We start from the raw sequence: 27295 nt of genomic DNA, 5'->3' as shown, positions 1-27295 counted from the left end.
TCCATGGGGTCGCACAGAGTCGGACATGTCTGAAGCGACTTAACATGCATGCATGCATGCGTTGGAGAAGGAAATGGCAACCCACGCCAGTATTCTTGCCTGGAGAATCCCAGGGACAGAGAAGCCTGGTTGGCTGCCTTCTATGGGGTCTCATAGAGTCAGACACAACTGAAGCAACTTAGCAGCAGCAGCAGCTAATTTTAGTGCATTCAAATGTATCCATGTTTTTTCTTTTATGAGTTGTAATATTTGAGTTTAGTTTTAGTTCTTGCCTTCCATGACATTTTTCTTCTAAGAGTGTCAAAGTTTTCTTTTTTTAAGAAATGTTTTCAACCACCTGGGAGTCATATTTGTTTATGTTGTGTGGTACAGAATCCATTTTATTTTGTATGAATTTTCTCAGCATCATTTACTAAATAATCCATCTATTTCACTCTGATTGTAATGCCACTTTTTTTCATGTATGAGTAAGCTTATTTCTGAACTCTGTTGTGTTCTTTGACTCTGTTTGTCTAAGTTATGTAATTTGTTAGTTACTGTAGCATTAGAAAAATGCTGATGCATGGTAATAAGGCATATCTCCTCATTTTATTTTCCTTTGGAATGATCCTGGCTATACGTTGCCTTACTCTGCCATTTGAATTTTAGAATGAGCTTATAAATGTCAATGAACAAATCTGTTGGAAGTTTGACTGAAATTGCATTAAATTTATATTTTAATTTAGAAAGAATTGACATATTACAATATGCAGTTTTTCATTCATGAACAGGATATAGTTTTAATCATTTATTATCTCTATATATCTTTCAATAGAATTTTGTAATTTTTAAAAGTCTTATTTGCTTTTGGTTAGATTTATTCCTGAGAAGTTATAAAGTTTCTATTTCTTTTTCAAATGGTATAATTAAAAAATTGTTCTTTCTGATTCTTATCAGTATATAAAAATGGTAATTGATTTGAGATATAATTCACATACCATAAAATTTACCCTTCAGAATATACAATTCAGTGGTTTGTCTTTAGTCACAGAATTATGCAAGTATCAATGCTGCCTCATTTCAGAATATTTTTGTCACCTCAGAAAGAAATCTTATACCCGTTAGCAGTCATTCCCATTTGTTCTTACCCCAGATCCTGAAAATCTCTAATGCACTTTCTGCTTCTGTGAATCTACCTGTTATTGTGACTGCCTTCTTTCACTTTGCATAATGTTCTCAGGGTTCATCTATGTTGTAGGATGTATCAATACTTCATTCCTTTTTATTTCCAAATAATTTTACATTTTATGAAGGTACTATACTTTGTTTATCCATTATCAGTTGTTTCTACTTTTTGGCTGTTATAAACAACGCAACTATGACCATTCATACACAGATTTTTGTGCAACATATATTTTCAGTTCTGTTTGGTATGTACTTAAGAGTAAAATTCCTGGTCCACAAAGTAACTCTGTGTTTAACTTTTTAAGGAACTGCCAAACTTTTCCATAGGGGCTGTACCATTTTACAATCCCATCAGCCATGTACAAGAATTCTGATTTTTTCCGCATTCTCACGAACACTTGTTTTCATATCTCTTTTATTATAATCTTCATAGGAAGAATGCAGTGATATCTCAAGATGATTTTCTTTTCTTTTCCTGAATGACTCATAACGGCAAACAGTTTTTCAGCTGCTTACAGTGCATTAATATATATTTGGAGAAATCTATTCAAATCCTTTGCCCATTCTGAAATTGAGTTGTCTTTTATTGTTGATTGTTTAAGCTCTTTCTGTATTCTGGGTATGAACAACATATTGGATATATGATTTGCAAATATTTTTTCTCATTTCATAGGTGCAGTAGTAGTTTTACTTATTTTAAAATTAGGTTAGGGAGATTTCCTTTGATCCTAAAAAATTCATTATTGTGATTATTGAATTATTTAGAAGTTAACTTTTACCACAGTAATGTAGCAAAATGGCTGTCTGAGGATGCTTTACAAATAGCTGTGAAAAGAAGGGAAGCAAAAAGCAAAGGAGAAAAGGAAAGATATACTCATTCAAATGCAGTGTTCCAAAGAATAGCAAGGAGAGATAAGAAAGCCTTCCTCAGCGATCAATGCAAAGAAATAGAGGAAAACAATAGAATTGGAAAGACTAGAGATCTCTTCAAGAAAATTAGAGATACCAAGGGAACATTTCATGCAAAGATGAGCTTGATAAAGAACAGAAATGGTATGGACCTAACAGAAGCAGAAGATAATAAGAAGAGGTGGCAAGAATACTCAGAAGAACTGTACAAAACAGATCTTCATGACTCAGATAATCACAGTGGTGTGATCACCTCACCTAAGGCAGACATCCTGCAATGTGAAGTCAACTGGGCCTTAGGAAGCATCACTATGAACAAAGCTAGTGGAGGTGATAGAATTCCAGTTGAGCTATTTCAAATCCTGAAAGATGATGCTGTGAACGTGCTGCGCTCAATATGCCAGCAAATTTGGAAAACTCAGCAGTGGCCACAGGACTGGAAAAGGTCCGTTTTCATTCCAATCCCAAAGAAAGGCAATGCCAAAGAATGCTCAAACTACCACACAGTTGCACTCATCTCACACGCTAGTAAAGTCATGCTCAAAATTCTCCAAGCCAGGCTTCAGCAGTACGTGAACTGTGAGCTTCCAGATGTTCAAGCTGGTTTTAGAAAAGGCAGAGGAACCAGAGATCAAATTGCCAACATCCGCTGGATCATCGAAAAAGCAAGAGAGTTCCAGGAAAACATCTATTTCTGCTGTATTGACTATGCCAAAGCCTTTGACTGTGTGAATCACAATAAACTGGAAAATTCTGAAAGAGATGGGCATACCAGACCACCTGACCTGCCTCTTGAGAAACCTGTATGCAGGTCAGGAAGCAACAGTTAGAACTGGACATGGAACAACAGACTGATTCCAAACAGGAAAATGAGTACGTCAAAGCTGTATATTGTTACCCTGCTAATTTAACTTACATGCAGAGTACATCATGAGAAATGCTGGGCTGGAGGAAGCACAAACTGGAATCAAGATTGCCAGGAGAAATATCAATAACCTCAGATATGCTGATGACACCACCCTTATGGCAGAAAGTGAAGAAGAACTACAAAGCCTCTTGATGAAAGTGAAAGAGGAGAGTGAAAAAGTTGGCTTAAAGCTCAACATTCAGAAAACTAAGATCATAGCATGAAATAGATGGGGAAACCTTGGAAACAGTGTCAGACTTTATTTTTTGGGGGCTCCAAAATCACTGCCGATGGTGATTGCAGCCATGAAATTAAAAGACGCTTACTCCTTGGAAGGAAAGTTATGACCAACCTAGACAGCATATTAAAAAGCGGAGACATTGCTTTGCCAACAGTGATCCATCTAGTCAAGGCTATGGTTTTTCCAGTGTTCATGTATGGATGTGAGAGTTGTACTATAAAGAAAGCTGAGCGCCAAAGAATTGATGCTTTTGAACTGTAGTGTTGGAGAAGACTCTTGAGAGTCCCTTGGACTGCAAGAAGATCCAACCAGTCCATCCTAAAGGAGATCAGTCCTGGGTGTTCATTGGAAGGACTGATGTTGAAGCTGAAACTCCAGTACTTTGGCCACCTTATGTGAAGAGCTGGCTCATTTCAAAAGACCCTGATGCTGGGAGGTATTGAGGTCAGGAGGAGAAGGGGACAATAGAGGATGAAATGGTTGGATGGCATCACCGACACAATGGACATGGGTTTAGATGGACTTTGGGAGTTGGTGAGGGGCAGGGAGGCCTGGCGTGTTGCAGTTCATTGGGTCGCAAAGAGTTGGACACGACTGAGTGACTGAACCGAAGTGATTGAATGTATGAACATAGTTTAAAAGTCAGTGTTGTGGAGTGATTGTCCTCCAATTAAATAAAATAAATAAAATTTTTAAAAAGTCAAGAAAAGCATCATCTGCCCTACTTTAAATTTTTACTTTTCAGTGACTCTTTTAACTCTTGTAATGGTTTCTCTGATAATTAACCCCAATTTTCTAAATAACATGTAGATTCAGCTACTTTTTAGTTTTCAGTTTTTTATATTCTCTATTGAATTCCAGTTAAGTATGGTGAAGATTCAGCTCCTTTATACACGCACTTTCTCTCTTTCACAAACACACACACACACACACACACACACACACACTCCCTCTCTTTTCCTCTCTGTCCCTCCCTCTCTGTTTTGTTTTCCTCCTGTCTTCTTTCCCTTTCTTCACGCTCCATTTTTTCAGCATAATTATATTAATATTCACTGTGCATGTCATCATATTATATGTTATCATAGTCCATAATAGTAAAATCATGTAAGTTGCTTTATTAAATTTTAATATGATCCTAGTTTTACTATGAAGTAATAATTACTTGTATGTGTGTGTGTTTCCCCATTTGGTTAGTTTTCTATTTATCTATAAACCTAGCTATCATTGTTTAGGTACCCTAGCCAGAGGTAACCTTGGAGTTGTCTTATGGTTCAGTAGATAGAATTTCATTCAGTCCTTTTTTTTTTTTTAACTACAGTACCTTATCGTCAATAGTTCAGAAATTACGTAGCTTATGAAGTAAATTGCCAGTTGTCTGCCAGTGTTGGAGAGGAATAGTAGCTTTCATGTAAGGTGTTTCTCAGGGAAGTTGATTTTTTTTTTTTAAAGAACAATTTAGTACTTGTCTTTTGTTAATAATTTGTACTGTTGAATTATTCAAGTTCATGTTATCTTTTTTTGTTGTTTTTTATTTTTGAAAAATATTTTTGCAAGGATGTATAGCACATGGAACTCTGCTCAATTTTATGTGCCAGCCTGGATGGGAGGGGAATTTGGGGGGAGAATGGAGACACGTGTATGTATGGCTGAGTCCCTTTGCTGGTCACCTGAAACTGCTACGATGTTGTTAATCAGCTATACCCCAATACAAAATAAAAAGTTTAAAGTTTGGAAAAATAAAAGTAAAAAAAAAAAATTTTTATCATTTAATGTTTTGTTCAGTGGAGACTAATTTTACTTTTATAAATGTGTATTATTTCACAATATATCTGGATATTGAAATTTTGTCTTATTTATCCCATTTCCCAATTTTATTTTCATTGATTATATTGCATCGCTCAATTGCTTAGACTTGTCCAACTCTTTGCAACCCCAGGGATTGTAGCCCACCAGGCTTCTCTGCCCATGGAATTTTCTAGGCAAGAACACTTCAGTGGGATGCCATTTCCTACTCCAGGGAATCTTCCTGACTCAGGGATCAAACCTGAGTCTCTTGTGTGTCCTATATTAGCAGGCGGGTCTTTACTGCTAGGCTCACTGGAATGTCTTATTTATCCTATTTCCCCATTTTATTTTCATTGAACACAGATTTTATTGTCAGACATCAGAGTTGTCACCAGTATCTTTTACTGCTTCAATTGAAGCGACTTAGCAGCAGCAGCATTCGGAGTTTTCTCTTTCACAGTTGTGGAAAATTTATCTTAACGTCCACACTTCTTCTTTTTTTAAACTTATAAGCCATATAAAAATTAATGAGCCAGTTAGCATACATTTTGTATTTAGCATGTATTCTTTTTTTGATCTTTTTTTAAAAATTTTACGTAGTCATGATTCTTAGCATAGGCATAGTCCCTGGAGGTAATTCAGGGATTTAGGTGGCAGATCAGATTTTTAAGCTTTTTAGAAACCATTTTGTACATTTTTATTTAGCTCGTTGCTTTTGAAGGGCACTGAATAAAACTCTAATTGCCTGAATAAGTAATGAACCTTCTAAATGTGTTACTTCTTATTTAAATGTCTTTGAAGAGGATTTGAGAATATATGGGAATTCAGAATACGTTGTTACCACTTGCATATTAATGTTTGACTAAAATTTCAATTATATTTCATTTGGGTTTTATTAACAGTTTTAAGAATTTTCCTTTTCCTCTCTTTTCCCTCCCCCACCCCTAACCAGTACACTTAATATGGTAATTTCTTACAGGGACATTTTTCTTCTGTCCTTCAAAGAGAAGAAAAAGTCCCATCAATTCATGGTAAAGAGGAGGCAAGAGTAATACCTGTTATTAGTGCTTCAACTCAAATAATGCTCAAAGGACTTTTTATGGTGCTTGACTATCTTTTTAGGCAAAATAGCAGGTAAGTAAAGATATCTGGTCTGTATTCTTCCTCTTAAAAATATTAATGTTACTGGGTGCTAGCTACTAATTTTATGTGAGTACATGGGATAATGATAAACAAGTGGTATAAATATTGCTCTTACTGGCACAGACTCAGTCAACTGATGTTAGTTTTTGTTAATGAAAGTGAGTATTGAAACGAGTAAATAAATACATTTAATTAATTCAGCATTAAATTTACAATCCTCTAAGACTAAATTTAAGTCTTCTTTTAAGTGTAATTTTAAGTGTAATTTCTTCCAGTGTTAGAAAGTCTTATTGCGTAAATCCTCTGTTTAATAAAATGTGAAAGCAGTCAACTTCCCACACACTACTCCTTAAGTTATAGTACAACCTGACTCCAATTTTTTTTTAAGTGTTTTTTTTTTTTTTTTTTTTTTAAATGGCAAAATATGCTGGAGGCTGAGACGGTGAAGAATCTGCCTTCAATGTGGGAGACCTGGGTTCTGTCTCTGGGTCGGGGAGATCCCCTGAAGGGCATGGCAACCCACTCTAGTATTCTTGCCTGGAGAATTCCATGGACAGAGGCACCTGGTGGACTAGAGTCAATGGGGTCGCAAAGAGTCAGACTCAACTGAGCGACTGACACAGACACAGACACAGACACACACACACACACACACGACTGAGCGACTAACACACACACACACACACACACATGACTGAGTGACTAACACACACACATACACACACACATACACACACACATGACTGAGCGACTGACACACACACATACACACACACACACGTAATTTAGGGCTTCCCAGGTGGTGCTAGTGGTAAGAACCCGCCTGCCAATGCAGGAAATATAAGAGACATAAGTTCAATCCCTGGGTCGGGAAGATCCCCTGGAGGAGTGCATGGCAACCTACTCCAGTATTCTTGCCTGGAGAGTCCCATGGACAGAGTAGCCTTGTGGGCTACAGACCATGGGGTTGGACATGACTGAGGCAACTTAGTATGCATCCACATATACATAATGTAAAACTGAACAGTTTAAACATTCTAAGTGTACATTTTAATAGCATTAACTGTGGTCACATGGTTGTGCAGCTATCACCACTGTCAATTTCCAGAACTTTTTCATAATCCCAAACAGGAACTCTATACCCATGAAACAGTCAGTATCTTCCATTACTCTACCACCATAACCTTTGGTAACCTCTCTCCTACTTTCACCTCTATGGCTTTGCCCTTTTTGGTGTCTCCTATACATGGAATCATGTAGTATAATGTTTTTAAAGTTAATACATGTTATAACATACATCATTCTTTTTATGGCTGAATGATATTCTATTAGGGAAACCATTCAATATCACAGTAATCCAAGACTGTGCCCCAACCAGTAATGCTGAAGAAGCTGAATGGTTCTGTGAAGACCTATAAGACGTTTTAGAACTAACACCCAAAGAAGATGTCCTTTTCATTATAGGGGACTGGAATGCAAAAGTAGGAAGTCAAGAAACACCTGGAGTAACAGGCAAATTTGGCCTTGGAATACGGAATGAAGCAGGGCAAAGGCTAATAGAGTTTTGCCAAGAGAACACACTGTCATACCAAACACCCTCTTCCAACAACACAAGAGAAGACTCTACACATGGACATCACCAGATGATCAACACCAAAATCAGATTGATTATATTCTTTGCAGCCAAAGTTGGAGAAGCTGTATTCAGTCAGCAAAAAACAAGACTGGGAGCTGACTGTGGCTCAGATCATGAACTCCTTATTGCCAAATTCAGACTTAAATTGAAGAAAGTAGGGAAAACCACTAGACCACTGAGGTATGACCTAAATCAAATCCCTTATGATTATACACTGAAAGTGAGAAATAGATTTAAGGGACTAGATCTGATAGAGTGCCTGATGAACTATGGATGGAGGTTTGTGACACTGTACAGGAGACAGGGATCAAGACCATCCCCAAGAAAAAGAAATGCAAAAAGCAAAATGGCTGTCTGAGGATGCTTTACAAATAGCTGTGAAAAGAAGGGAAGCAAAAAGCAAAGGAGAAAAGGAAAGATATTCCTGTTTGAATGCAGAGTTCCAAAGAACAGCAAAGAGAGATAAGAAAGCCTTCCTCAGCGATCAATGCAAAGAAATAGAGGAAAACAATAGAATGGGAAAGACTAGAGATCTCTTCAAGAAAATTAGAGATACCAAGGGAACATTTCATGCAAAGATGAGCTTGATAAAGAACAGAAATGGTATGGGCCTAACAGAAGCAGAAGATAATAAGAAGAGGTGGCAAGAATACTCAGAACTATACAAAAAAGATCTTCACAACTTAGATAATCACGATGGTGTGATCACTCACCTAGAGCCAGACATCCTGGAATGTGAAGTCAACTGGGCCTTAGGAAGCATCACTATGAACAAAGCTAGTGGAGGTGATAGAATTCCAGTTGAGCTATTTCAAATCCTGAAAGATGATGCTGTGAACGTGTTGCACTCAATATGCCAGCAAATTTGGAAAACTCAGCAGTGGCCACAGGACTGGAAAAGGTCCGTTTTCATTCCAATCCCAAAGAAAGGCAATGCCAAAGAATGCTCTAACTACCACACAATTGCACTCATCTCACACGCTAGTAAAGTCATGCTCAAAATTCTCCAAGCCAGGCTTCAGCAGTACGTGAACTGTGAGCTTCCAGTTGTTCAAGCTGGTTTTAGAAAAGGCAGAGGAACCAGAGATCAAATTGCCAACATCCGCTGGATCATCGAAAAAGCAAGAGAGTTCCAGGAAAACATCTATTTCTGCTGTATTGACTATGCCAAAGCCTTTGACTGTGTGAATCACAATAAACTGGAAAATTCTGAAAGAGATGGGCATACCAGACCACCTGACCTGCCTCTTGAGAAACCTGTATGCAGGTCAGGAAGCAACAGTTAGAACTGGACATGGAGCAATAGACTGGTTCCAAATAGTAGGAGTATGTCAAGGCTGTATATTGTTACCCTGCTTATTTAACTTCTATGCAAAGTACATCATGAGAAACGCTGGGCTGGAGGAAGCACAAGCTGGAATCAAGATTGCCAGGAGAAATATCAATAACCTCAGATATACTGATGACACCACCCTTATGGCAGAAAGTGAAGAACTACAAAGCCTCTTGATGAAAGTGAAAGAGGAGAGTGAAAAAGTTGGCTTAAGCTCAACATTCAGAAAACTAAGGTCATGTTATCTGGCCCCATCACTTCATGGGAAATAGATGGGGAAACCTTGGAAACAGTGTCAGACTTTATGTTTTTGGGCTTCAAAATCACCACAATGGTGATTGCAGCCATGAAACTAAAAGACGCTTACTCCTGGAAGGAAAGTTATGACCAACCTAGATAGCATATTTAAAAGCAGAGACATTACTTTGCCAACAATGATCCATCTAGTCAAGGCTATCTATGGTTTTTCCAGTGGTCATGTATGGATGTGAGAATTGGACTGTGATGAAAGCTGAGTGCTGAAGAATTGATGCTTTTGAACTGTGGTGTTGAAGAAGACTCTTGAGAGTTCCTTGGACTGCAAGGAGATCCACCCAGTCCATCCTAAAGGAGATCAGTCCTGGGTGTTCATTGGAAGGACTGATGCTGAAGCTGAAGCTCCAATACTTTGGCCACCTGATGCAAAGAATTGACTCATTGGAAAAGACCCTGATGCTAGGAGGGATTGGGAGAAGGAGGAGAAGGGACAGAGAATGAGATGGTTGGATGGCATCACCAACTCGATGGACATGGGTTTGAGTAAACTCTGGGAGCTGGTGATAGAGAGGGAGGCCTGGCGTGCTGCCATTCATGGAGTCTCAAAGAGTCGGACACGGCTGAGCGACTGAACTGAACTGAACTGAATATTCTATTGTGTGTGTACACCATATTTTGCTTATCCATTTTTATATTGAGGGACATTTGTATTGTTTCCACTTTTTACCTATTGTGAGTCATGCTGCAATGAACATTGATGTACTAGTATCTGTTTTGAGTCCCTGTTTTCCTTTCTGGGTACATACCTAGCAGTAGAATTGCCGGATATATGGTAATTCTGATTTAAGTTTTTTGAGAACCACTGTACTATTTTTCATAGCAGCTGCACTTTCTAGATTCACATAATTATGCACAGGAGTTCCCAATTTCTCTAAACCCTTGCCAGTACTTGTTATTTTCTGTTTTTTTTTTTCTTTTTTTTTTTTGGATAATAGCTGTCTTAATGAGTATAAAGGGTTTTGATTTACACTTCGCTAATGACTAGAGATGTTGATCATCTTTTCATGAGCTTATTGTCCATTTCTGTATCTTCATTGGAGAAGTGTCTGCTCAGGTCCTTCGTCCATTTTTGAATGGGGATTTTTTTGTTTTTTTAGTTGTAAGAACTATTCTGCATATTAATTCTGTTTCAGATATATACTTTACTAATATTTTTCCTATTCTCTGTGTTGTCTTTTCATTCTCTTGATAGTATTCTTTGATGCACAAAAGTGTTTAAATATTAATGAAATACAATCTATTGACTTCTTTTTCTTTTTTTGCTTATGCTTTTTGTATCCAGTTAGCAATGGCCAAATATGATGTCATCAAGATTTCTGCTATGTTTTCTTCTAAGAGAGTTGTGTAATTTTTAGCTCCCAGGAATTTTTTTTTTGACCACGCCCCCATGGCATGTAGGATTCGTGTTCCCTGACCAGGGAACAAACTCATGTCCCCTGCATTGGAAGCTCAGAATCTTAATCACTGGACCACCAGGGAAGTCCCCCCGCCCCCGCCCCTGCTAGTATTTTTATAAAATTCTCTCCACCTAGTGCAAGATTCCTGACTTGGACTTTCTCTCTGAAGGTAAAATTAACAGTCAGTATTACTCTGAGGACATGGTAGAGAATACCAAATTTTATTCTGTTTAAGCTTAGATTTATAGCCTCTTATGGAGAGAATTTATAAGCTGTATCAGATTACAGAGATCATATAGTTTAGTACTTTCATTAAGAATAGATGAAAGGGCTGTTCAAGTGGGAGGGGACATAGGTAAACCTATAGCTGATCCATGTTGATGTTTGGTAGAAGCCAACACAATATTGTAAAGCTGTTATCTTTCAATTAAAAATAAATAAATTTTAAAAAATAGATGAAGACTGAGATCACATTTTATTTTTTATTTTTTATTTTTTTTGGTTGTCAAATGATCCTTTATTTTTCTTTTTCCTTTGCAGTTCTTAACTAGCTGGGCACTCCACTGCACCACTGTTGATATCATGAGATCACATTTTAAAGGCACTTAAAACTCAGTTTCCTAAACTTTCAGTAAAAATTGTCTTTCTGTTTTCTAATGCAATAAAAAAGTTTAACCCACTGTTTAGTTTGGTTTTTTTTTTAAACAATAATACTGTTAACTAATTTATAACTAATGATGTAACATAGAATGCAAAGAAGTATGAAGTAGGAGTTAGGAGGCTTGGATTTTAATCCTGGCTTTGCTGTGATTTATGTAATGTCTGAACATAGGGATGAGCAGTGATAAAGGGTAGATGGTTAGATGATGCATCAACTCTGTAAGGGTGGATTCACCCTAAGGTTTAACGATTTACTTTCTGTCAGAATTGCTGAGTTTAGTGGTACGAGTTGTTGGTGTGGGACAGTGTTATCTAAAGTTTTGCCATTTAAATGCCATTTTATTTTCATTTAGATTTGCAGATGATTATAAAGTCGCTATTCAACAGACTTACTCTTGGATAAATCAGAGTGATACTACAGATAAAAATGGAATCTTGATTCTATCAAAAAATAAGAAACGTTCACGGCAGAAAGCAGCAGTTCATGTGCTAAATTTTTGGTGCTTAAATCCAGCTGTGGTAAGCTTATCATGCTGTAAAAAAGAATTCTTCTTGCTCAATACCAACAATTAAGTAAATTTGTTTGACTTTTTAAAAAATGATTTTATGTATTTAATGTTGTTTCCTTGTAGGCCTTTTCAGATATTAATGGCAAGGTTTGGACAATTGTTTTGACATCTGGGACATTATCACCAATGAAATCCTTTTCATCAGAACTTGGTGTTACATTTACTATTCAATTAGAGGCTAATCATGTCATTAATAACTCACAGGTTAGTTTCTTTTTTTTTTTTTTAATCTCTCTTAGTCTTTTTACCTCAGTGTAATTGTCTATAAACAAGTTAAAGGGTAATTGAAGGACTAGCAAACAAATCCTGATAGGAAAGTCAACATTTCAGTTTTAGAATAAAAGAAAATTTGTCAGCTACTTAGTAGTGGCAGAAAAGGAACTACTGATAAATAGTATTCCTTCAACTCAGTGAGTAAAAATATATACTTTGCTTGCAAGGACTGTATTGCAGTTTCCTTATTTAATTAAGTTTAAAATTTTTTAATAAAAATTAAAAAGGAAACTAATTCACCCCCCCTTTTTTTTAACTGTAATTTCTAATTGTGTAATTATTTGTGATTCTTTTTTCCATTGGACTATGGTGTATCTATATTCTAATTTTTATGTCTTTATCTTTACATTGTACCTAGATTAATAGCTGGTATTAGTTAATAAGTGTTCAGCACATGTTTGAATATCTAAAATGAATTGAAAGTATTCTTGTGAGTCCTGTGACATAGATTTTAATTTTTTATAACAATACCCTGTAAAAAAAAACAAACAATACCCTATAAATGTTACTTAAATTTTCCTAAGGATATTTCAATTTTCATTTGTCAGTCTGCCCTCTATTTCTTTTTATTAAGTAATTGAAAGTAGTTAGCTACATGCATAATGGTATGGCCATAACAGAAGCAGAACATATTAAGAGAAGAGATGGCATGAATACACAGAAGAACTGTACAAAAAAAGATCCTAATGACTTGGATAACCATGATGGTGTGATCACTCACTTAGAGCCAGACATCCTGGAATGTGAAGTCAAGTGGGCCTTAGAAAGCATCACTGTGACCAAAGCTAGTGGAGGTGATGGAATTCCAGCTGAGCTATTTCAGCTCCTAAAAGATGATGCTATTAAAGTGCTGCCCTCAAAATGCCAGCAAATTTGGAAAACTCAGCAGTGGCCATAGGACTGGAAAAGATCAGTTTTTATTCCAATCCCAAAGAAGGGCAATACCAAAGAATGTTAAGCTACCACACAGTTGCACTCATCTCACATGCTAACAAGGTAATGCTCAAAATCTTTCAAGCTAGGCTTCACCAGTACATGAACTGAGAACTTCCAGATGCTCAAGCTTGATTTAGAAAAGGCAGAGGAACCAGAGATCAAATTGCTAACATCCACTGGATCATAGAAAAAGCAAGAGTATTCCAGAAAACATCTGCTTCATTGACTACGTTGAAGCCTTTGTTTGGATCACAACAAACTGTGGAAAATTCTGAAAGATATGGGAATACCAGGCCGCTTTATCTGCCTCCTGAGAAATCTGTATACAGGTCAAGGAGCAACACTTAGAACCAGATGTGGAACAACAGACTGGTTCAGAATTGGGAAAGAGAGTATGTCAAGACTGTATATTGTCACCATGCTTATTTAACTTATATGCAGGGTACATCATGCGAAATCCCAGGCTGGATGAATCACAAGCTGAAATCAAGTTTGCTGGGAGAAGTATCAGTAGCTTCAGATATGCAGATGACACCACCCTTATGGCAGAAAGCAGAGAAACTAAAGAGTCTCTTGATGAAGGTGAAAGAGGAGAGTGAAAAAGCTGGGTTAAAACTCAACATTCAGAAAATGAAGACCATGGCATCCGGCCCCATTACTTTATGGCAAATAGATGGGAAAACAATGGAAACAGTGAGAGACTTTGTTTTCTTGGGCTCCAAAATCACTGCAAATGGTAACTGCTGCCATGAAATTTAAAGACGCCTGCTCCTTGGAAGAAAAACAATGACAATCCTAGACAGCATATTAAAGAGCAGAGACATTACTTTGCCCACAAAGTTCCCTATAGTCACAGCTATGATTTTTTCAGTAATCATGTATGGATGGATACATGTATGGATATGAGAGTTGGACCATAAAGAAGGCTGAGGGCCTTCAAAGAATTGATGCTTTTGAACTGTGATGTTGGAGAAGACTCTTGAGATTCCTTGAACTGCAAGGAGATCAAACCAGTCCATCCTAAAGGAAATCAGTCCTGAATATTCATTGGGAAGACTGATGCTGAAGCTCCAATACTTTGGCGATCTGATATGAAGAGCTAACTCATTTGAAAAGACCCTGATGCTGGGAAAGATTGAAGGTGGGAGAAGAAGGGGATGACAGAAGATGAGGTGGTTGAATGTCATCACCGACTCAATGGACATGAGTTTGAGTAAACTCTGGGATATGATGAAGGACAGGGAACCCTGGCGTGCAGTAGTCCATGGGGTCACAAAGAATCAGACACAACCAAGCAACTGAATAGCAACAACAGCAGTATGTTTATTAGTACTTGAGCACCTGATTCAATTCTAGTTCTTTAAAAGAGCTATAAAACAGCTATAGCTTCCAACCAAGGATTATTTGTGGGAATTACTGGCATTTAGTAGGTGAGGGTCTTGAATGCTAGACTCCTATGTAACAATGAATTGTGGTTTCCAAAATGCTAGAGTGCTCTTGTTTAGGAACATTGCTATTAGCAGTAGCAAAAGAAAAATATATGATCCACACTTTCAAATTGTTTTCTTTGGAGGCTCACATAAATATGGGAAGTTATTAATAAATTGAACATATTTTTCCGCAAGAATGTTATTATAGGGTCTTTGTTTTCAATCGTGTGCACAAAAGTCCATTTAACTTATAATATTACTAGGTAATGATAATTAGTAAGAATAATGCTAGTTCAGCTGGATTCGGTTATAATATTTCCCCCAGCTTTTAAAAACTTTAATTTTAATTGTAGTAGAAAACACATTGTAAAGTTTACCATGTTAACTGTTTTTAAGTGTACAGTTCGGTTTTATAAGGATATTCATGTTGTTATGTAACCAATATCTAGAGTTTTTTCATCTAACAGCACTGAAATTCTATTATAAAATAACAATTCTCAATTCCCCCCTTCTCCCAGCCCCTGGTGACCTCCATTCTACTTTTTGTTTTTATGAATTTGACTATTCTAAATAAATCATCTAAATGGAATTACAGAACTTTGTGATTAGTTTGTTTTGCTTAGAATGATATCTTCAGAGTTCATCTTTGTTGTAACATGAATCAGAATTTCTTCCTTATTAAGGCTGAATAATATTTGAATTGTTTGTGTGTATCACATTTTGTTTGTCCATTTGTTTGTTGATTTCCCCAACTCTTTATTTACAAAAGTATAGCTTAAAAAAAAAAGTATAGCTTGAAAAAAGTGGAAAAAATAGTATTAACATAGTGAATATCTTTATACCCTTAATCTAGATCCATCAGTTGTATAACTTTGCATCTTTGTATATATACATATGAGAGAAAAGAAGAGTAATTCTGCAAAATATTGATGATTACATTAACTGGATATGTTATTAGAAAGTAATTTGTAGACATTGTGATTCTTTGCCCTTAATTAGTTTAGAATGTTTATCCTGAGAACAGGTACATAATCTTGTGTAATCACAATATCATGATCATACCCAAGCAATTTAATATTACTACAAATAGAATCTATATTCTTCCAGTTATTTCCAGTATGACTTTAATAGTGTACCTGTTTATTTTTTTTTATTCTTGATCCAGGATCCAGTTAAGTATTATATATTGCATGTGGTTTTCATGTTTCTTTAGTTTTGTTTTTCTCTTTTTTTTCTTTCTTATTTTAAATTGAATTATAATTGATTTACAATATTAGTTTCTGGTGTCCGACATAATGATTCAAAATTTTTATAGATACTCCATTTGGTGTTATTATGAAATATTAGCTGTTATCCTTGTGCTGTACAATATATCCTTGTAGCTTATTTATTTTTATACACAGTAGTTTATACCTCTTAATCTCTGACCCCTATCTTGGATTTCTCCCCTCTGGAGTAACCACTAGTATGTCCTCTCTGTTTGTGAGCCTTTCTGTTTTGTTATATTGATTCATTTGTTTTAGTTTCCACATGTAAGTAGTAACATACCTTATTTTTCCGTCTCTGTCTGACTTATTTCACTTAGGTTAATACCTTGTAAGTCCATCTGTGTTGTTGCAGTTGGCCACATGTCATTCTTTTTTTATGTATCTGTATAAATGTAGAGAAATTGTATATAACTAAAATTTGATGGGTCTGACTTTCCATGACTGTAGATCTTTGAGCATCAGGGAATTTGTGAAACAGTAGTTTCTGTCATAAGTGGATCTTAGAGACTTACCTATAGCAGATGGTGTGTGCATGCTCAGTTGCTCAATCGTGCCGAACTGTTTGTGTTTCAGTGGACGATAGCCCGCAAGGCTCCTCTGTCCATTGTATTCTTCAGGCAAGAATACTGGAGTGGGTTGCCGTTTCCTCCTCCAGGGGATCTTGCTGACTCAGGGATTGAGTCTGCACCTCCTGCATCTTCTGCATTGACACTCAGATTCTTTACCTCTGAGCCACCTGGGGAGCCTGTAGCAGATGGTACCATCCCTGATGTCTTATTTTGGATTCATTCTAACTTACTCATTTCCTTTGTTCCCATGATCCAACAAAATTCTGTTACATGGTTAATTTTATAAAGGTATTGAGGAAATAAGTAAAACCTAATTTCTGTCATTCTAAGAGAATTCAATCTGCCTGAAGAACTTTAGGCAGACTTCAGGTCTACCTAAAGTAAAACTTCTATAAATTAAATCTGGGCTTCACAGGTGGTGCAGTGGTAAAGAATCCACCTGCCAATGCAGGAGATGCAAATTTGATCTGTAAGTTGGGAAGACCTCCTAGAGGAGAAAATGGCAACCCACTCCAGCATTCTTGCCTAGAAAATTCCATGGACAGAGAAGCCTGGCAGACTACAGTTCATAGGGTCGTGAAGAATTGGACATGACTGAGTGACCGAGCACCCTTGCATACATAACTAATTAAAGATAATAGGAAAAAGCCCAACAATTTAAAAATAAATTTTCTCTAAAGTCGTTGCTTGATCTCTTTTTCACATACACAATTAAGGCTCCCAACTAAATGCTAATTTGCCTGCCTTATTTAGGTATAACTCTAATTCTGACGTACTCATATTCTAGGTTTGGGTTGGCACCATTGGGTCAGGGCCCAAGGGTCGCAATCTCTGTGCTACCTTCCAGCACACGGAAACATTTGAATTCCAGGATGAAGTGGGAGCACTTTTGTTATCTGTGTGCCAGACTGTTAGCCAAGGAATTTTGTGTTTCCTGCCATCTTACAAGGTAAGGGAATATTTTTGTTTACTTTTGCCTTTGAATAATCATATGGCGTTACCATGATAAGCTTCCTAGGATCAGATGCAACAGAGTAATTACAGTTTTTTAAGCATCATATATTATTTTACTTTTTATTGGTTAAGATATTACCTGCTTATTCTGTCACTGTTTTACTTGGAAGTCCAAAAGACTGAAGGTATTCAAGCATTTTAGTGGGCTATTTCGTATACGTGATTTTTATTCTTGGGGCAAGTTGATATTTTCTGATTAAAGGAAAAAGGATCATTATTTTTCACTTTGATAGACTAGACTATTGAAAATTTCAAAATATGAATTTAAAATATGATTTTCATTAATGCCCATCTTTTTGCTTCATGTATTTGGCTAGGAAAAAACTTTTTCTTGTTTTTAGAGTCGTTCTGAGTTTTAATATTTTCAGGAGTTAAATTGAGTTATATAGTATATTTTAGTCCTCCTAATACTCAAAGCATTAAAACCACATATAATTCCTGAGAGTAGTATCATATTTTATGAAAATCTAAGTCAAATTTCAGTGTAGAGGTGGTATTCCCTTTTCTTTTTTCATAGGAAGTTATTGTATATATAAGGATCATAGTGTAATGTATTTGAATGACAGTATTGATACCTTTGGCTCTTGTGTTGTCTTTCCCTCTGTATACATACTGCTATGGTCTGATGTGTCCCCCCAGATTTTATATGTTGAAATCCTAGCCCCCAGAGATAATGGCATTTGGAAGTGGAGTCTTCGAGAGATGCTTAAGGCATGGTGATGTAGTCCTCATGAATAGAATTAATGTCTTAAAAAGAAGCTCCAGAGAGATTTCTTGTCCTTTCTACCATGTGAGGTCACAGTGAGAAGGTGCCACTGTGAACCAGGAAGAGGGTCTTCGCCAAACATGACTGTGCTGGCGCCTTGATTTTGTGCTTTACACCAGTCAGATCTGTGAAATTCTGTTGTTTATAAGTCACTCAGTTCCTGGCGTTTTGTTACAGTAGCTGGAATGGGACCAAGACACATACTTTGTGTACAAAGGTCCTGTAAATACTGTAGATAAACTGAAGGAATTACTCTCAGGAGAAATTTAGTCAGATAGGTTTCTTTCTTTTTTTTCAAGAATATCTAAAAATGAAACGGACATAAACATATTGAAAATTCTTATTACAAAACAATATTTATTACAGAGTGAACATCTATCTCAGAAGTTATGTGAGAGAAAACTAATAATTAAGCCTGGAACTAAGGAGAAGCAAGCACATTAAGAAACCTTTTAAATTAACACAACAATGTAAATCAACTATACTTTAATAAAATTTTAGAGAAATAAAACTTTTTTATATTTTCCAGTCACAATCACAAAAAATGAGCCTGGAAATCCCCAGTTAAGTAAATGAACAATTTCACTTTTTGTTAGTCTTCAACAAAGTTTTTAATTACTGATTCAATTTTACTAGCTTTTAACGTCTTCAGATTTTCTATTTCTTCTTGATTAAGTTTGTAGATTGTTTGTTTCTTGGAATTCATCTATTTTATCTAGGTTATCCAATTTCTTACCTTATGTTAGTTTTAGGTTGTTTGCTTTCCTTTTTCTCATTCCTTAAGGTGTAATATTAGGTTTACTGGTTTAAAATCTTTATTTTTTTCAAGCATGTGATTATAGCTATAAATTTTCCTCTTAGCAGTGCTTTCTTTGTGTCCTGTATGTTTTGTGTTTTCATGTTCATATTTGTAAGATATTTTCTAATTTCTCCTGTGAGTTCTTCTTTGACCTATTGATTGTTTAAAAATTGTGTTGTTTGAGTTCCTTATATTTGTGAATTTTCTACCTTTCTTTTGATTATTTATTACTATTTTTAGTCCATTGTGGTCAGAAAAAATATTTTATATGATTTCAGTCTTTTAAATTTTATTATGACTTGTTTTGTGGACTAGTATGTGGTCTTTCCTGGAAAATATACCATGTGCGTTTGGAAAAAATGTGTATTCTGTTGTTGGGTGGTGTTCTATATATGTCTGTTAGGTCCAGTTGATTTACAGTGTTCATATTCTCTATTTCATTATTTATCTCTGTCCAGTTCATATTCATTATTGGAAGTGAGATATTGAAATCTCTGTTATTGTAGAATTATCAGTTTCTCCCTTCAACTCTGTCATTGTTTGCTTCATATGTTTTGGGAGCTCTGGGTTTGGTTTTTGTTTACAATTGTTATATGTTCTTCATGAATTGACCCTTTTATCGATATGTAATATTCTCTGTCTCATAACAACTTTTGATTTATTTGTCTCATACTAGTAATGGCATCCTAACTTTCTTTTGGTTATTATTTGTATGGAATCTCTCTTTCCATCCTTTTATTTTTGACCTTCACATCTTTAAAGTGAATCACTCTCTGTTTTGAAGTATAATTTATAGTATTATGTTAGTTTCAGGTATATAGCACAGTGGGTTTTTTGCAAATTATATTCCATTATAAGTTATTACAAGATGCTGGGTATAATTCCTGGTTCTATGTAGTAAATTCTTGTTGCTTATCCATTTTATTTATAGTGGTGTGAACCTGTCAATAAACTCAATTTATTGTTATCAACATATAGCTGGATCATCTATTTTTATAATACATTCTGCTATATCTGCTTTTTGATTGGAGAGTTTAATTCACTTACTTTTAAATTAATAAATGATAAGAAAAGACGTTTTTTTCTGACTGTGGAGCTGACTGGCTCAGATCATGAATTCGTTGTTGACAAATTCAGACATAAATTGAAAGTAGGGAAAACCACTAGATATTAATGTATGACCTAAATCAAATCCCTTACAATTATACAGTGGAAGTAACAAATAGATTCAAGGGATTAGATCTGAGAGAGTGCCTGAAGAACTATGAACAGAGGTTCGTGACATTGTACAAGAGGCAGTGATCAAGACCATCCCCATGAAAAAGAAATGCAAAAACAAAATGGTTGTCGGAGGAGGCCTTACAAATAGCTATGAAGAGAAACTGAAAGGCAAAGGACAAAAGAAAAGATATACTCATTTGAATGCAGAGTTCCAAAGAATAGCAAGGAGAGATAAGAAAGCCTTCCTCAGTGATCAGTGCAAAGAAATAGAGGAGAACAATAGATGGGGAAAGACTAGCGATCTCTTCAAGAAAATTAGAGATACCAAGAGAACTTTTCTTGCAAAGATCGGCACAATAATGGAGAGAAACGGTATGGACCTAACAGAAGCAGAAGATATTAAGAAGAGGTGGCAAGAATACTCAGAAGAACTATACAAAAAAGATCTTCACGACTTAGGTAATCACGATGGTGTGATCACTTACCTAGAACCAGACATCCTGCAGTGTGAAGTCAACTGGGCCTTAGGAAGCATCACTATGAACAAAGCTAGTGGAGGTGATAGAATTCCAGTTGAGCTATTTCAAATCCTGAAAGATGATGCTGTGAAAGTGTTGCACTCAATATGCCAGCAAATTTGGAAAACCCAGCAGTGGCCACAGGACTGGAAAAGGTAAGTTTTCATTCCAATCCCAAAGAAAGGCAATGCCAAAGAATGTTCAAACTACTGCACAGTTACACTCATCTCACACGCTAGTGAAGTAATGCTCAAAATTCTCCAGGCCAGGCTTCAACAACACATGAACCATGAACTTCTCAATGTTCAAGCTGGATTTAGAAAAGGCAGAGGAACCACAGATCAAATTGCCAACATCCTCTGGATCATCGAAAAAGCAAGAGAGTTCCTGAAAAACATCTATTTCTGCTGTATTGACTATGCCAAAGCCTTTGACTGTGTGGATCACAGCAAACTGTGGAAAATTCTGAAAGAGATGGAAATACCAGACCACCTGACCTGCCTCCTAAGAAATCTGTATGCAGGTCAGGAAGCAACGGTTAGAATTGGACATGAAACAACAGACTGGTTCCAAATGGGGAAAGGAAAACGTCAAGACTGTATATTGTCATCCTGCTTATTTAATTTATATGCAGAGTACATCATGAGAAACGCTGGACTGGATGAAACACAAGCTGGAATCACGATTGCCAGGAGAAATATCAATAACTTCAGATATGCAGAGGACACCACCCTTTATCTTTTTGCCATTCTCTGAGTTTTTATTTTTAGTTATTGTTTTTACAGTCCTTCGTGGCCAGATTTGCTACAGGGGATCGACAGCAAAACCCCAGTTGGCTTGGCCTCTGACAGTAAAGATGAGGACTCAATCCATCAATGAGGAAACCTCCGCCTTGGAGGCAGGTGGGACTGTGGTCCCAGGCTGATGGGAGCCTCAGGGGCTCGGTTTTCAGAGCAGATGACACCACCCTTATGGCAGAAAGCGAGGAAGAACTAAAGAGCCTCTTGATGAAAGTGAAAGAGGAGAGTGAAAAAGTTGGCTTAAAATTCAATAGTCAAAAAACTAAGATCATGGCACCTGGTCCCATCTCTTCATGGCAAATAGATGGGGAAACCATGGAAACAGTGAGAGACTATTTTTTCGGGCTCCAAAATCACTGCAGATGGTGACTACAGCCATGACATTAAAAGACGCTTGTTCCTTGGCAGAAAAGCTATCACCAGCCTAGACAGTATATTAGAAAGCAGAGACGTTACTTTGCCAACAAATGGCCCTCTAGTCAAAGCTATGGTTTTTCCAATAGTCATGTATGGATGTGAGAGTTGGACTATAAAGAAAGCTGAAAGCCAAAGAATTGATGCTTTTGAATTGATGGTGCTGGAGAAGACTCTTGAGAGTCGTTTGGACTGCCAGGTGATCCAACCAGTCCATCCTAAAGAAAATCAGTCCTGAATATTCATTGGACGGACTGACGCTGAAGCTGAAACTCCAATACTTTGAACACCTGATGCGAAGAACTGACTCATTTGAAAAGACCCTGTTGCTGGGAAAGATTGAAGGCAGGAGGAGAAGGGGATGACAGAGAATGAGATGGTTGGATGTCATCACCGACTCGATGGGCATGAGTTTGAGTAAACTCCGGGAGTTGGTGATGGACAGGGAGGCCTGGGGTGCTGCAGTCCATGGGGTCACAGAGTCCAATATGACTGAGCAGCTGAACTGAACTGAAGAAAAGACTTCAGTCATTTTATTATTTATTTTCTATATGTTTTGCAACTATTATGTCCTTTACATTTCCTCCATCATTACCTTCTTTTTTGCTTGATATTTTTGTAGTTACACATTTTTATTCTTTTCTCATATTCTTTCATATGTATCTAATAAGTATTTTCTTTGTGATTACCATGGGATTTGCCTATAAAACTTAAAGTTATAACACTAATTTTTTTAAAAACTTATTTAATTATAGTTTGTTTACAATGTGGTGCTAATTTCTGCTGTACAGCAAAGTGATTCAGTTATACATGTGTGTGTGTATACACAGATATATATTTTCATATATATATATATAATTTCTCTCAGGATATTGAATGTAGTTACCTGTGCTAGACAATAGGACCTTGTTGTTTATCCATTCTGTGTATCATAATATGCCCCTGCTCATTCCAAACTCCTGCTCTTTCCCTCTCCCCTTTCATAATCACAAGTCTGTTCTCTATGTCTGTGAATCTGTTTCTGTTCATAGGTAAGTGTCATATTTTGATTCCACATATAAGTGATATCATATAGTAATATGTCTTTCTCTTTCTGACTAACTTCACTTAGTATGATAATCTCTAGGTCCATCTGTGTTGCTGCAAATGAAATTATTTCATCCCCTTTTGTGGCTGAGTATATTCCGTTGTCTATATGTACCACATCTTCTTCACCCATTGGTCTGTCAGTGGACATTGAGGTTCCATGTCTTGGTTATTGTGAATAGTTCTGCCATGAACATAGGGGTGCAGGTCTCTTTTTTAATTACAGTGTTGTGTGGGTATATGTCCAGGAGTGAGATTGTTGGATCATGTGGCAACTCGATTTTTAGTTTTTTGAGGAGCCACCGTATTGTTTTCCAGAGTGGCTGTACCAGTTTACATTCCCACCAATAGTATGGGAAGATCTCCTTTTCTCCACACCCTCTCATTTTTTATTTGATGGCTAAATTATTATTATATAAATTGACATGTCATGAGTTTTTAGTTTGTCAGTTTTTCAAAAACAGTTTTATGTTGTAGTTTACAGTCTCAACAAGCTTTTTCTTCACCTTCACGAAATCTAGGATATTTATAATGTATGTGCAAGAGGCTGGCAAGAGTTCAACTAAAACAAATGATCAACCAAGGAAAGAAGAAAAGAAGGGAAATATGTGACAAGATTTTTAAGTGTTAAACAAAATAATGAAATTCTATTTTTAACTAATGAATAACATGCCTGTATATACAGCATTACGATCAGAATGCTGTTAACATATAATATTATGGCATAATGGACATAATGGATAAAATATTGTTTTGTTTTATAGATGTATAACTCAGTTTTAAAACATATCTAAATATAATGACATTGTAAACAACTTCTATGAAAGCATCAATAGCTATGAAGATAAATCAACTGAAGTTCATAGGCATTAGCGCTTTTTATTTTTTTGATACTTTATCTTTGATAAGCTGCTAGGGTCAGGGCTTCCCCAGTGACTCAGTGGTAAAGAATTCGCCTGCAATGCAGGAGATGTAGGTTTGGTTCCTGGGTCGGGAAGGTCCCTTGGAGTTGGAAATGGGAACCCACTCCAGTATTCTTGCCTGGAGAATTCCATGGACATAGGAGCCTGCTAGGGTACAGTCCATGGGGTCACAAAGAGCAGGACATGACTGAGCACGCACATATGCTATTGATTTTTCTGAGATACTTTGTTTAGTATATATTTACCTTGTCTTATAACAATAAAAAAAATTTAAAAAGTGACGATTGTAACCTGGTTTCCTAGTCAAAGTACATTTTCTAAATAAGTGAAAATTTAAGTAAAATTTTAAAAGTGTTGGCTTTATTGTAATAAACATTGCATAATTAAATGTTACTTTGATAGAGTTTTAACACCATATAATTATAGCATATGGTTGTAAAAAGATCCACGATCTATGGATTGTTGGGGTTTTTTTTCTGTGTGATTAACATACTAAAAATGTATTTATCATGAGGTATGAGACTAAAGACATAAAAATTTTGAAAGTTTAATGTGTTACTGGAAATAATTCAGTTCAGTTCATTTGCTCTGTCGTGTCCAACTCTTTGTGACCCCATGGACTGCAGCACGCCAGGCTTCCGTGTCCATCACCAACTCCCGGAGCTTGCTCAAACTCACGTCCATCAAGTTGGTGATGCCATCCAACCATCTCATCCTCTATCATCCTCTTATCTTCCTGTCTTCAATCTTTCCCAGCATCAGAATCTTTTCCAATGAGTCAGTTCTTCGCATCAGGTGGCCAAAGTATTGGAGTTTCAGCTTCAGCATCAGTCCTTCCAATGAATATTCAGGACTGATTTCCTTGAGGATGGACTGGTTTGACCTCCTTGCTGTCCAAGGGACTGTTACTTCTTTACAAATAATAAATATGTTAAAAACAAAGCCAGTGAAGAATCAATATTCTGGCACAGAGGAGAAAAGTTTTATTAATTTATAATATTTAGATAGTTTCTACTATCTAATTACTCATTTTGAGTCCTGTTGCATTTTATTAAATCTTGAATTTTTGAAAATTCAGAAACCTTCAGCTTGTTTTTCCTTTATTAAAATTTTTTCTTAGTCTCAAATGGGGCTTCCTTTCTATTTTTATGTAGAAACCTTTTGTTTGAGATATAATTCCCATACCCTTTTACAGTGTACAATTCTGTGGGTTTTAGTACATTTACAAAGTTATACAATCATCACCACTGTAATTTCAGAACAATTTCTTCACCCCCAGAAGAAACCTCTTATCCAGTAGCAGCTACTTCCCATTCCTACCTCCTCATAACCCGTGGCAACCACTAATCTACTTTCTGTTTCTATTGATTTTCCTTTTCCAGATGTTTTGTGTAAATAAATCATTCATTATGTGGCTTTTATGTGTGACTTAGCATAATATTTTCATAGTTCATCTGTGTTGTAAGAGGAGTCTACTTTATTCATTTTTATGGATGAATGATATTCCTTTTACTTTCAGTCTATTTGTATCTTTAAAGTGTGTCCTTTGTAGATAGCATGTAGTCGGATCATTCTGCTAATCTCTGCCTTCTATTGAGTGTTTTCTCCATTTAAATTTAATGTAGTTATGGGGCTTCCCTGGGTAAAGATTCTGGTAAAGAATCTGCCTGCATTGCAGGAGACCTGGGTCTGATCCCTGGGTCAGGAAGATCCCCTGGAGAAGGAAATGGCAAACCATTCCAGTATTCTTGCCTGGAGAATTTCATGGACAGAGGAGCCTGGTGGGCTATAATCCATGGGATCTCAAAGAGTCGGACATGACTAAGCTACTAACACACACACGTTGATAAGATAGTTTTTACATTTGCCACTTTACTGTTTGTTTTCTGTATGTTACGTTTCCCTCCTCCTATTCCTCCACTGGGACTGCCCCTGTGGCTCAGGGGTAAAGAATCCTCCTGCAACATAGGAGCTGCAGGAGACACGGGTTCAATTTCTGGGTTGGGAAGATTCCTCTGGAGAGTTCCTTGTACAGAGGAGCCTGGCAGGCTACAATCCATGGGGTTGCAAAGAGTTGGACATGACTGAAGCGACTTGGCATGCACTCATTTCTCCATTACTACCTTCTTTTCTGGTAAATATATATCTTCTAATGTGCCATTTAAATTTTTCTAGTATGACCTTTTAATTCCCTTAGTGTGTTAGTTGCTCAGTTGTGTCTGACTTTTTGCAACCTCACGGACTGTAGCCCACCAGGCTCCTATGTCCTAGGAATTTCCCAGGCAAGAGTACCGGAGTGAGTAAACACTCCCAACCCAGGGATTAAACCCAGGTCTCCTGCATGGCAGGCAGATTATTTACCATCTGAGCCATCAGTGTTAACTGATTTTAATGGTGGTCTCTTGCCTGCCATGCAAGAGACCCGGGTTTGATTACTGGGTCAGGAAGACCCCCTGGAGAAGCGAATGGCTACCCACTCCAGTATTATTGCCTGGAGAATTATATGGACAGAGGAGCTTGGTTGACTACTGTCCATGGGGTCACAAAGAGTTGGACACAACTGAGTGACCAACCCTTTATTCCCTAGCATTTCTTTTACTATATATTTTTGAGTTGTCTTAATGGTTGTCCTGGGAATTAAACAGCTTATAAAATGTAGTTTGAATTGGTACTAATATAATTTCAATAGCATGTAAAAAGTTTGATCTTTTATAGTTATATTACGTTCTACTTTGTTTGTGGTATTATTGTCATAAGATTATGTATTTATACATTGTTGCCTATCAAAACAGATTTATAATTATTGCTTTATACATTTGTCTTTTAAATGAGACAAGAGACAAAAATTTACAGTCTATTTATACTGCCTTTTTATATTTACCTCTGTTATTATCTTCACCAGTACTCTTTAATTCTTTGTGTAGATTTTAGTTACTGTCTGGTGTCCCTGGACACTCATTCTTTTATTAATTAATTAATTTTTGGTTGCCCTGGGTGTTCATTACTTCACATGGACTTTTCTCTCGTTGCAGAGAACTGGGGCTACTCTAGCTGTGGTGTGCGGGCATCTCATTGCGGTGGCTTCTCTTGGGGAGCACAGGCTTCGCTCCCCAAAGGGCACCCAGGCTTCAGTGGTTGCAGCATGGAGGCTCAGTAGTTGTGTAGTGTGGGCTTCATTGCTCTGCAGCATGTGGGATCTTCCTGGACCAGGGGTCAAAC

General features: G+C 36.7%; 1 protein-coding gene across 1 annotated transcript in view; it reads left to right on the top strand.

Moving 5' to 3' along the window:
• The window catches only part of BRIP1 (BRCA1 interacting helicase 1), a 191443-nt gene that overhangs the window by 77893 nt on the left and 86255 nt on the right, over nt 1–27295 (top strand). The window contains exons 11-14 of the mRNA XM_065909282.1: nt 5986–6140; nt 11844–12009; nt 12123–12263; nt 17323–17484. Of these exons, the coding sequence (XP_065765354.1) occupies nt 5986–6140; nt 11844–12009; nt 12123–12263; nt 17323–17484 (624 nt within the window). The remainder of the gene's footprint in view (nt 1–5985; nt 6141–11843; nt 12010–12122; nt 12264–17322; nt 17485–27295) is intronic.

The sequence above is a fragment of the Muntiacus reevesi genome, chromosome 18, assembly GCF_963930625.1.
Source record: "Muntiacus reevesi chromosome 18, mMunRee1.1, whole genome shotgun sequence".
NCBI lineage: Eukaryota > Metazoa > Chordata > Mammalia > Artiodactyla > Cervidae > Muntiacus > Muntiacus reevesi.
Note: the sequence above shows the minus strand (reverse complement) of the source record. Positions and strands in the feature narration are given on the sequence as shown.